This window comes from Acyrthosiphon pisum, chromosome A1, assembly GCF_005508785.2.
Source record: "Acyrthosiphon pisum isolate AL4f chromosome A1, pea_aphid_22Mar2018_4r6ur, whole genome shotgun sequence".
Lineage (NCBI taxonomy): Eukaryota > Metazoa > Arthropoda > Insecta > Hemiptera > Aphididae > Acyrthosiphon > Acyrthosiphon pisum.
This window is the reverse complement of record NC_042494.1, coordinates 43804506-43817618: the sequence shown is the minus strand read 5'-3', so window position 1 is coordinate 43817618 and position 13113 is coordinate 43804506. Positions and strand designations below refer to the sequence as shown.

The window sequence follows — 13113 nt, the reverse complement described above, 5'->3', positions numbered from 1 at the left end:
CAGTTATTACTTATTATTTATTAGAAGTTTAAGTTTTGTACGAACAGCGTATAATATTAATATTTATAAAATATATTATATATTAAACGTGAGTGGAAAAATACTTTCGCTTTATTCTCTCGTCATGTTCCAGTAAAAATATACTTTTAATTATGTTTGCTTCCTGTCGGCTGTCACTATATTTTTATAAATATAAATGATAATTTAGTTATTTTTATTCTATTTCAATAATGCCTTCGAAGTTTAAATGATCAGAATGAAAATATGAAATGTCAAGTACTTGGTCATTTAAAATCAATTTGTTCAATACTTCATTCAAAATAATTTTTTTTCTTCAAAATTAGAAAAATTGACTGGATTCTTTCCAGTAGGTATGCGTTTTGTTAAAAATATTTTTTAAATGTATTTCAAATAGTTATTTAAATATTTAAATGAAAAAATAAAATTGAATCGTAATAATTAATAAATAATATTAGGTGTATTTTATAGTAGGTGGGACGGGTTTCCCGTAGCGCACGAGCACCCGGCTAGGTTACCGACCAAGTGCCAAGGATCTCCCAGACATCCTCAGCGGTCCAAGGTTTGAACAACTTCCTGGTGAGAACAAAGGCGATCTTGAGAGAAGCTGAAGAATTGTTCAGGCTCTTTTACGGAATGGTGGAACGCATCCTCGCAGCCAACGAACAAGAGGAAAGAGCACGACAGGCCGCCGAAGGCGGAGACTTACCAACGGATCTTGGAAACTGAAAACCTAGTTAAGATTTACGTAGTCGAAGGAAACCTTGGGTGAGTAGAGGCTCCCAAACCGTCTTATATAATATAACTGTATTCTTGTTGTAATAGTAGTGAGTAGGAGACTGGCCTATCACTACTAAAAATAGGATGTATTTGATTTGTTTCAACAAAACGATGGTGGCCGGAGGAGAAGTATTGGCAGACATGGTTCCTTCTCCGGTCTTCGATATCACGAAAAAAAAAAATTGTTAAGTAGGTATTAAAATCAATGTAAAATACATTTAAAAAAAATCCAGGTGATTTTAATTACATTGGTATACCTACTTGACTATATCTAAGAAATCTTCAGAACCGTATTTCGTCTACTGGTAAGTTGTTGTTTGCAAATAGTTATGTAAATATTATTTCTATAAAGTGCGTACAGTTTCCATATCATTTAATTTCAGCATAAAAATAAGAGTAAACTTAGTCTTTTTTTATTATTTTGTACTTTAAAATATAGAATCATTAAGTAAATATTTTTAATATATTTTTAATACTTGATACAACAAATGAGCGTATGTACATTTTTGTATAATATATAGCCATGATAGGTTAGGTTAGGTTAGGTGTATATTATAAGACTATATTACAATAATTGTCCGTCATCGTTGAAGAGGAAAAACAACGGCCGGCGAAACAATATCGTACTTTTTGTACTTATTCGTTTTACATAGTAGGTATAATATATACATATACATATGCATACATACATACATATATACATACATACATACATACATACATACATACATACATACATACATACATACATACATACATACATACATACATACATACACACACACATACATACATACATACATACATACGGGTATCGGTATCTGTATTCTGTATGATATAAATTACAATAATAATATTATAATAATTGTTTGTCGGAAGTGCGACGGACTCGGAAGCGACCGCGGTGTGTCGGTCACCTGGTGTCACGCGGGTACGGCGAAAAACAAAAGCGGCGGCGGCGGCGTGTTCAGGTACCGCGACACCCGAGTGACAGACGCGCGGGAGGAGAGAGAGAGAGATAGCGTGAGAGTGTGGGTGAGAGAGTTATGGAGAAACGGGACGGGAATCGCGTGCACATAATATTATTATTATTATTTCATTAGAGGGGCGAACGTATATTTCCAACACAGTCTGGTGAACAACGACTTGTGTTTTTTATACAGTCACCTCTTAGTGACGGGTTCGAACGGTCTCTTGTCGTGCGTGGATACCGCCGTCGTCGCTGCCGCGTTAGTTTGTGCCCGTGTGTGGGAAAATTTGAATAAAAAAAAAATTTGCGGACGAGTTTTGTTTTTATAGTAGGTATATATCGTTGATTACAATAGTGTCCGCTGTGGTTTTTGCATTCGAATGACCAACGATCACAGAAGACGAGACGGCGAGGTTTAACCGTGTGAATTAATTAATGCACCGTGGACGGGGATCTGTAATTTAGGAAGACTTGACCTGAGATCATCAGCAGCAGGTCAGTGAATTTATTATCGTACAGTATGGGAGTATCTACAATATTATATCTATTTTACCTATATAGTGAATTTGACATTTAACGTAATTTTATGTTCAATAAAATATATAATATATATTTGAGAACCATATCCTAATTATAAGATACAATATTTAGATACATTTTTCTAATACCTGGTAAAATATGGTATCACATAAGTGTTTTCTATTTTAATATGGTAGGTACCTATTAATACAGTAACTATAGGGCATGGAGAAACGTTGTTTGGTATCTGCAAGTATATAAGTGGTATCAATAAAATGCATAAGTACCTAAATCTTGATTTTTAATTTATTATTTTTACAGCATAACACGAACTTACACTTTCATTATTTTATGTATTTTTGTCTTAATCGAATTTGTTGTTATTGCGTATGTAAGTACGAGATAAAATTCTAAAACTCAGGCTCAGTACCACGACCAAGGGAGAGAGCACCATAAGTATCACCATAAGTTCCCGAGTCTAAAAGGTTCCAATTTTTTTTTAGTATCACGGGGTTGGCTTTATAGTATTACCTAATTTTAACACTTCCGCGAGACGTCTTCTTTATACTCGAGACTTACCCGCAGTACTATACATCGAGTACAGTGTTCGGTATATCATGCGGCGAAACACCGTCCCTCCAACATACACACATTCCGGTAGAAAGCTACATCGTGCTAATTTCAATGGTAAAACTACTAAATAATTATCGCCCAGTTAAATACTGCTGCAGTAGTGTATACACTACTGCGACGAGCCAACTGTGCCTAGATAGATGAGAATAAGAGATTACAATTCGTTCGTTTGTATATGTATATTTTGGTTTTTAATGATCGCCGGAGGAAACAAATTTTTAATTAATCAAGACGAACCCTCCAAACCGTAGTCCATAAACGTCGTGGTCACCTGCATGCAATATAATATTACAACGATTCTGCAGTAACGTAGGTACAAACCCACGCACTGGAAAATAATATCAAAATAATATTTATGTGACAATATAGTGGAAAGTCTTCCGTGGCTGTTTAAACGTACAAACAATAAACTAAACGTATTCAAAACATGAAAATAATATTATAATATACGATGCGATGACAACTGATGTACTAGTACCACATATTATTATTATACATGATAATAATATGTGAATATTTTGTGCAAAAACGTTTCGAGTTTAAAAGAAAAAATCTATTTCAAGCGCACTTATCTCTGATGTGTGTTTAATATATATATTTTTTTATTTTTAATTGGCCGTTTAAAGTATATTCTGTAAATAGTCTATATCATACCTATGTTGTACGTGATGTTGAATGAATGAAAATCTATCGTGAAAAATTAGTTCCGACTCAAATATTCATAATATATTTCTAAAACGAATACTACGACGGCGTTATAGCTATAATAATAGTACTACTTTTATTTTATGATTTGGTGCGACGATTATTTTACACGTGTTAAATTTATACACATAATATTTTCTAATTTATTTTCTTTTATTATTATTTATACAGTATAAATTATATTACAAACATATTATTATTATTAAATTTGATTTTTGACTAAATGAAACATTGGCCGTCTGAGAATTAACATGCTGCTTGCTCCTTTGTCGGACAAGACATATATCTAATATGATTATTTATATACATATATAGATACTAAATGTATTGTGTATTTGTGTATATTATACAGTACACACGTACTTTTTTCTATTTTAGATTATTAGTTATAATAAATGCACAATTTATTATATTGAATGAGGGCATGAGGCGAATATAAATGATGAATAATGATATAATAATTGTTGACCAATAATTATACTACTCGTTAATATACTATATTACTACATGACATATAGATTATGAATGGTTATTAAAAATACAAATATAATCAATAGTATAACAAGGATAATGACAACAGTTTAAAAAAATTCTCTATGACCTTCATATGTGAGTGGTATGTTGGTATAAAACTGGATTAAATTATTTTATGTAAAAATAATATACTAATATTCAAAAAAATAAAAATGTAAAAACATACAATTACAAGTGAAGCGAGGGTTGAAAATCCCTTGAAATAACATTTTTTAATATGAATATTATAATATATTACGACGATTTATTACAATTAATTAGACAGGCAGAAAAAATAGACTAAATCGAACGTTCTTTTGAGTTCGAATGCTAACAAAAATATAATACATCTGTTGAATAAAAATACTTATTTAAATCGTTTGCATCGTATCATAATAGAAATGTCACCACGCTACAAATAAAAACATATTATTGTAATATATTATTGGGGACTATGTATAATTTTAATGTACCTATACTCATACGAAAACGGCAATATTGTGTCAGCTTTATAGTATAATATTTATATTTATATTATAAATCGTCGGTAGGTATAAATAGTGTTATGTTACATTGGTAATGCACTAATGTTAATGAACAAGCGTAACGAAGGCTCGCAGACACGGTTTGACACGTGGTTGTGGTACTTATACAGTTATAGCCTATAGATACATAATATTATAGAGTTTTGAATTGTAATAGTGTTGTATATACAGCGTATAAATACATAAATATGTAGGTTGCAGTGGAATATATCCATCGCAGGATTTTATTTCGGGTAGATGGATTTCTATAAAAAGTCGATTGTTAAATATCGCAATTATTGATACCTAGGTTTTTAAATTTAAAAAAAAATTGGAAGCTTGTAATTGGGGGGAAGTGGGGTTATAAGCAGTGTCATCCTTCACTCCGATTTTCAATTACCTATATAATTTATTTAATATTTATGTATCTGCCCAAATGTATTTCATATTAAATTTGATCGCGAGTCAATACACGTGGTTCCCATATTATTATAAATTTAAAACTTACGATATAATATGTATATAAACACTCGCTTAGAAGAACTTGTAGATATTAGATAACACAATATGTCTGCACAATATTATTATTACATATTATTATGTATTATTATTATTATCATTACAGACGATCAGAGTGAATCCGGACGAGGTGAACTGCATTACGAATCATGAGCACGAGATTCCATAAGTAAGTACCTACACAACTATACTTTGTATTATGTTGTCCGTGGCTAAATACATGACCCGCGGGTCTTTATAAATCGTGCGCAGAACGCAATATGATTTGATAAAAAATGTAAGTGTGATTCTGTGGGAGTGGATCGTTTGCTTTTTAATGTTATTATTATACATGCTAAGAATAATCACCTATATTGTAAAATCAACTGGTATTAGGTAATTGCATTTAAATTGTATTATTATTTATTTCAGACATTAGAGACATTTTAGATATCTACCAAGTACCAGCTGGCCACGATATTATGTTTTTATTGTACCCACTGAATTATACTTTTTAACGAAAATGTTAAGACATTTCACTTGGAGCAGACCAACTTTTGGTTTGGAATTTATTCATTATATGTATATTTTGTTAGAAATTCAAAAAAAATCCAAAAAATCAACCAATCATTAGGCATGTGTATATTTTGAAATATGTATATACTTATAGCTGTATAATGTACTGAAAAAAATCTTAAAAAAATTCCTGTTAAAATCACATAGTTTCAAATATTTAGTAAAAATATACAATTCGGGACTCTCGTCATCTTTAAATTATACTAAAAGAGCCGCGGACTCAGTGACGGAAATAATATAGCTAACATAATAATATATTATAACAATATAAGTAATGACTAATGAATAATGATAATCAGATAATCTAAATTGTTAATTTTATCAACAACTATATGTGCATATATTATTATATTATGGAACCTTAGAGTTCATTGATTCTCAGGTAGTTAAATATAAATTAAAGGTTTTCAATGTTTTCAATTCAATTTGCTCTTATTAGACGTAGGCGCGAATGCTTTCTCTGTATATGCGAGCGATACCTATACGGTATTATGAGTATATAATTCTACCTACAGGTAGGTAGGTACAGCGATATTCTTAACAAGGCGTATATACCTACCGCATATTATGAATCAATAAAAATAAATTAATAATATGATGGTATATAATTATACATTGTATGTGGTATTTTTAGCGCTATCTTCGTTGTAACCTCGTGCGCGTGTGTGCGTATGTGCAGTATACATATTATACATTGTTCAGTAACATAATTAAAATGAAATAAAAATAAATCAATACCACAGCGTCTTGATTTTTTCCGACAAATTTCTACTGACCGAGTTCCATTGTATGCGACGAGACAATAATAATATATTAGAACATCATATGTTTGAATTTGAGGGTACCGCGGGAATTGAATCAAAAATAGAAATCAAAAACGTTTTATATATTAGGTATGTATTATTATTTGCTCCAGATGACTGATGAAGAATACTTATACGATTTACTTGTAATTGTAATTCGTTTGGTTTACGAAGAATGATTTTTTAATTCAAGCTTGTGTTTAATATTATATTATGCAAAAAGAACAAAACAGTAACAAATTTTGTATATTTTGTTCGTCTAATATGAAATGAATGAATTAATTGTATAAGTGGCTGTTTTCGACGAGAGTGAAATAGTGAATAGTCATGCCATGTGCCTATATTAATGTGTCCTCATCTAGATCATTTCTAAACACAGTAAATACCAATGAGTTTGAGGTGGGACGTCCGTCAAGTCTTTAAATGCACCCAAGGACTTGGTTTATTATATATAATTATAAATCGTGGGTAACAATCAGTAGGTACATTTTGTATTTAAAGTTGGATTTCGATTTGTATAATATTATGACCTAATTGTGCCGACTGCCGAGCATTTAAATATTGCATGTACACTGTACCTGATCTTAGGCACATATTATTACGATGATATTCCCAATATAAATGCTATTTGATTGATGAAAATGAGAACATAATATTAAAATATAATAACATTAATAGTGGCCCGGTTTATCAAATTTTCCGTAATTCTAGAAAATTTGAAAATTTGAAAACTTATATTTTATATTTTTATTGCTGCCTTAATTATTATACTTTTCCACTAATCTACAGTCCAATACCTATTCAGGGGTAAGGGGTTGACTTGACATGGTGTATTATATCGACAAAAAATACTGCACAGGAATAATTTATAGTTCTCAGGCCTTGTAGAATTGCCAGATTTTGACAACTATTTTTTATTTAAAAGAAGAAGACTTCCGACAGGCAGCATCGAACTCCGTTTTTTTATTTTATTTAAAAAAGTAGTACAATATAATTTGGAAAAAAAATTTAAAATTGTATTATTTTTTATGACATTTATAAAAGTTGAGATTAAAATATTGATAAACGGAGTTCAACGTGGCCTGTAGAATATTACCTCGTACTAGTAAGAAAAAATTATCAAATTTGGTTGATTTTACAGAACAGGATCATTATTCCCGTTGAACGTATTTTTGTGAATAAAATTACACTAGCACCGGACGTCTTAAGAGGATGTCAGCGCAATGTTTGTTTTCTCTCTCAGACCCACTCGCAACATAGATAAAATGCTTAAGCCTAAAATCGTTGCTTATGATTTTTTAGTAATCTTAGAGTAAAAATCACCTATTTACAAAAATTATAGAGGATAATATTTTTGAGGGTATGACATATCGGTTTTATGTTTTATTATTATTTGACTATGTATTCGACTCTCAAAATAACAAAAAAAAATTATAAATTGAAATGATCTTTAAATTGTTTTGAAAGAATATTTAGACAAATCCATTAGTCATACCCTGTAAAATATTATTCTCTATCGTTTTTATATGGGTAATTTTACTCGAAGATAACTCAAAAATATAAAAATTGGTATATGAGTTTTGTCCATGTTAAGCGTGGGCCAAAGAGAAAACCAACAGTGCGTTGACATCCTCTTAATAACTAGGTAAATAAATAATACTACTGCTTATATAAAACTCATAAACATCTGCAGCATAAATTAAAGTAATGATCCATATTATTAAAATATAATTTATTATCAAGCATATCAAAACTACAAGTAAATAACGAATGAAATAGAGTTAGAGTAAAATTAAAATTATAATTTCTATAGTGAAATTGCAATATTTCTAACAAACACGACCTGAGAGCGTACAAAATGTACATACATTTTCCACGCTGTATACGATTATTTTTAATGAAGAGTCCTACCTATGCGTATAATGCTGATATTATATTATATTAAACTCGTTAAGTTTTCCAGATTTTAATTATTGTTTTACACTTTCCCCGAGCACAATTATTCTCACTTTTTTCATTTAATATAAATTTGCATTGGCTACAATTGCGTTTAAGATGGCACCTATATATGGGTATACTTACACAGTTACACGGTATTTATACAGCGGATAGATACATGGTCAAGGTAGATAAATTAACCACTAAAACCACAACTAACATCGTGTTTCTCATTAAATTAAGTTGACTTGATTTCTACTCTAACTAGGTACCTAATGAACATTTCGTATCCATAACAAATTATCTCGGTAAATTAAATAGAAATTTAAAGATTTCGATACCCATAATCTATATACAAGTACTTTTTTTCATTTGACGTTCTTAATTAATTACTACCATCTACCAACATTATTAAATACCAATTAGTATTTGGTATACTGTCTATAATCGTGCAATTATATACGTGTACCTAATGTTCCATTTAAAAAAACTCGATCAAAATTTACTTCATTATTTATATTTTTAGCCTACGTAAATATATTGATTTTACAATGAAGTGTTTATATTTTGTTATGTCTGTGTTCAATGTGTTTGTGGAAGGGGTGCCTAGCAACTTATGAGATACTGTCATGACACATACAAACCGACATTTACGTTATTTAATATAAATAACGTGTTGTTGTATATTGGTTTGTGTTCAAGGAAATATATAAATCTTTACTCAAACAATTTATTTTTCTTATCAGTAGACAGTTACCTATCAGTTTGTCACCAAATAATTGGTTTTCAAATATTAACGTTTTTTATTAATTTTTTTAATTATAACAACAACAATATATTTTGATCATATATTCCTTCTCAAATTCAAATCTAGAATTATTATGTTGGTGAGTATTAGAGCACATATTAGAAACTGTTTCGATAATTTGAATATTTCGAGTACCTAGCTAATATATTCATATTAAATTACCGATATTGCGATATTATAATAAATATGGCGCATTTATGCATTATTATTTTTAACTACTACCCAGACACTCTTTAAAAACAAACATTATGCACTTTCATAAATTTGCACCATAATATTTTATTTCCTTTACGTCAATGAAAACTTCCAAGTCTTATTTGACTTACCATTTAAGTACTAATAATTTAATAAACTATTTAGACTACCTAACGGTGTTGTACATGATATATTATATTTAATTTTTCGTCGTCGACGATCGGACGATATAATCATCAGGTAACCTACCTATAACAAATCAACTTCAAATATTTTACGCATCGTGATAATAATAATTGCAGAGTACGCGAGCGTATAATTAATTAATAATATAATCATACAGTTACATCCAATGTAATTTTATTTCAAAGGTCAAACGGCAGATAATTCATTACATTAAAAACATGCAAGGTCTTCTGTGTGTCTTTTATGGGTACATAATATCTTAATTGTTTGCAAGCATTTAACAAAATATGATTAAAATAATATATAATAGTTTTTGGAATAAGTATAATATGTTTATCCATTAATTTTCGTAAACGCGTTTACATATAACGATGGGACAGCCTTCAAGAGGATCCTCTGCCCAATATAAAATTAATATTATAATAATACACGTAATAGCCGCTTTGTTCGCATATATTCCATATAATATAATAACGTCACAATACTCCCGCAATATATTTTATATGCGTATAATATTATCTACCTACGCGGCGGTGCAATGCCCTACTCGACTCAGTGATTTCATACAATTCCCGGCACATCATCACCGCAGACACGTGCATATATACATATAGGTACGTACAATACAAAATACAATATGGACGTGAAGTAGAACTACCGATGAGTGTATATAGATATAGTTATATTATGATATATTGATATATAGTTATTAAGTATTTTCGAAACGAGATCGAATCTAATGCGAAAAAAAAATTAATAGCGTCACGACGAAGTATTATGATGATTTTTATCGTCACGAGAACTCTGTGCTGTGATTCAATATTTTTCGAATTATTCCTACAAAAATCTATTTATTGAAGTGGAAAACCTAATAAAGGCAATACTGCTGTGAACTGTGTTTAGTATAGGTACTTTCGTATAATAACGCGTACGCGTTATTTAACTTGACAAATGAAATCAATAGGTAGGTATACCCGTTTCTACTTAGCTAGTTACATACCTATATGGCTATATTGAATACAATTATGCAAATTTAAAAACTGATTTACAATATAAAATAGTATTATAGAGGTAAGCAATATATTATGTGTATCGTAACTTGAAACGAATAATTTGACTATTTTATGAAATAAGAACGATTAACATATCGTGAGTTATGAAAAAAATCATAAAAATGGCACTTTTTCAAGAAATTAACGCTCAAATCAAATTTGACATCGTTACATTTTTTGGTAATTCTCTTTTTGTAATACTATTTATTTTGGAATAATATCTACGCATCAAGAATTTTTGATAAAATTAATTTTTTTCATTAAAATCTATATAGTTTAAATTAAAAAAAATAAATATTTGCACTTTTTATTACATTCAATACTACTGATCATTATATGCATAATGTACAAAATATATAGATACTTATATTATAATATATACACTTGTATTTTAGAAATCAGGATTTACTATGTAGCTAGAAAAATTATTGACTATACTTAAAATAAAAAAAAAAAATTATGTATAAATTGTATATTGTATTAACTACGGATTATGAAACAGTCAAATATCACACGGTGTCAAATTTGAAATTTGATCTTTTGATTCAAGAAAAATGTTAATAAGTGAAATCGCCAAACTACTATCGATTTTTGCTCTTAATATTTCAATTAATGCGTTATATTATATTTTAAAAGAAAAAGTACCAAGCCTTATTGAAAAGTAATAATCATAATAGTGTTTATAAATAAATCTGCATAAATTTAATTTATTTGGGCAAGGGACTATAAACTATTAAAGAGACACAAAGTCATACAGCATAATGTGAAAACAAAAACTAATTCATAAAATATGTATAAAAAAAAGTTGATTGATGAATACCGTTAAGAAATACCGTAACATTAGATTTAAAAAAATGACATAAAAAGGCCAACCTAACCTTTAAAATCCAAAATGTCAAAATATGTGAAAATTTTTAACTTGAAGTTCCAAAATTATTTATTGTCACACGTTATGCTAGGAAAACATGGACGGTTTTTATGAGAAGGAGCACAAGTCATATTTTGAAATTTTTTTTACACGTTAATTGTGTGTGAAATTGTACGCCCTATTAAAGGGTAGACCGGTAGTGGTCGCAGTGTCGCACGATGTTTCTTATCACAGTAATAATATGTTATGCAAAAGGGCACAATAGTCGTCTATTAATTTTATTTTGATCCAGCGTTTCTCAACCAGGGAGTCGCATCTTTCAGAAATAAATAACACCGATGTAGAAAAACAATCTTTTATTTACATAAAAAATAAAACTTTTATAATGGTAGGTACTAAATACTAATTGTATGGAATTGAATTGATTTTGATATATATTATTTAGGTTATGCCAAGTCAACAATTACATGCATGCAAAACACACTAAATCCATGTTAACTATGTAAAAAGTATCTAAGTCCAACTTAATAATTTGTATTTTAACTATAATAAGTAATTCTTTCAGTGTCATATTATTTACAACCATTCATAAATAATTAGGTATCTACTTTGCTTAAAAGAATAACAATTAAAACAAGCAAAAACAACATTTGGTTACATTTGGCATACATTTAAAGTTTGAAAAAATTGCAAAAGCTGATTCTCAAAAATCATGTTTTTGGACTTAGGGTGCTTTGCATGAATGGGGACGAAATACACTATAAACAATGAATAATGAAGTAAAAATTATAAATTAATGTTATATTAATTGAGATTGATTTATATTCAAACAGTTTTTTTTTATCATAAGGGGGAGGGTCGTGAGATGACTGATTTTATTTTTCACCTATTTTGGGGGGTCGCGACTCAGGACGTTAAAAAGGTTGAGAAACGCTGTATTACACTAATATTTGGTTTGGCGCGGTACGTTGGCTGCTACCAGTAATACCCGCTGCTACTAGTTCCCGGATGGGTGACCACCCGGGTTCGTATAGTAGTAAAAACTTTGCCACACATACATGTGTTTTACCTTAACAACCGTAACAAAAGCTTACCTTACTAACCTTACCAACTACAGTTCATAATCCCCTACAGGCTACAACAGCTAATGGTCATATAGTCGCCGAGTTCAATAGAATAAAAAATAAACAAACCATAATATATTTACGTTTTTTAGATTCTGAGTGGAACGATGAATGTATTGATTTTACAATGATGTGTGTTTATTTTTTTATTTTTGTGTCTGTCATCACCTTTTAGGACAGTAAAAGTGCTTGGATTTTCTTCAACAGTACCTTTTCTGATAGTAAAGTGAATCTATTTGGTACTTTGGGGGTCAAAAGTAACATTTTTCCAATAGTTTTCAAAAGCGCCGTGAAAAACAAAGAAAAATTAATGAAAAACAGGAATTTTTACGCAAAATCTGTTTTCGAGAAAATTGATTTTGGTTTTTGGTGTGATATTAAAACGAATGACTGTAGATACATG

The 13113-nt window shown here is 29.7% G+C and overlaps 1 protein-coding gene across 1 annotated transcript in view; it reads left to right on the top strand.

Annotated features, from left to right (window-relative positions):
* Positions 1–1822: 1822 nt before the first annotated feature.
* Positions 1823–13113, top strand: part of LOC100568632 (Usher syndrome type-1G protein homolog) — a 24077-nt gene continuing 12786 nt past the window's right edge. Inside the window, exons 1-2 of the mRNA XM_003243082.4 lie at positions 1823–2263; positions 5288–5350. Of these exons, the coding sequence (XP_003243130.1) occupies positions 5331–5350 (20 nt within the window). The 5' untranslated portion in view covers positions 1823–2263; positions 5288–5330. The remainder of the gene's footprint in view (positions 2264–5287; positions 5351–13113) is intronic.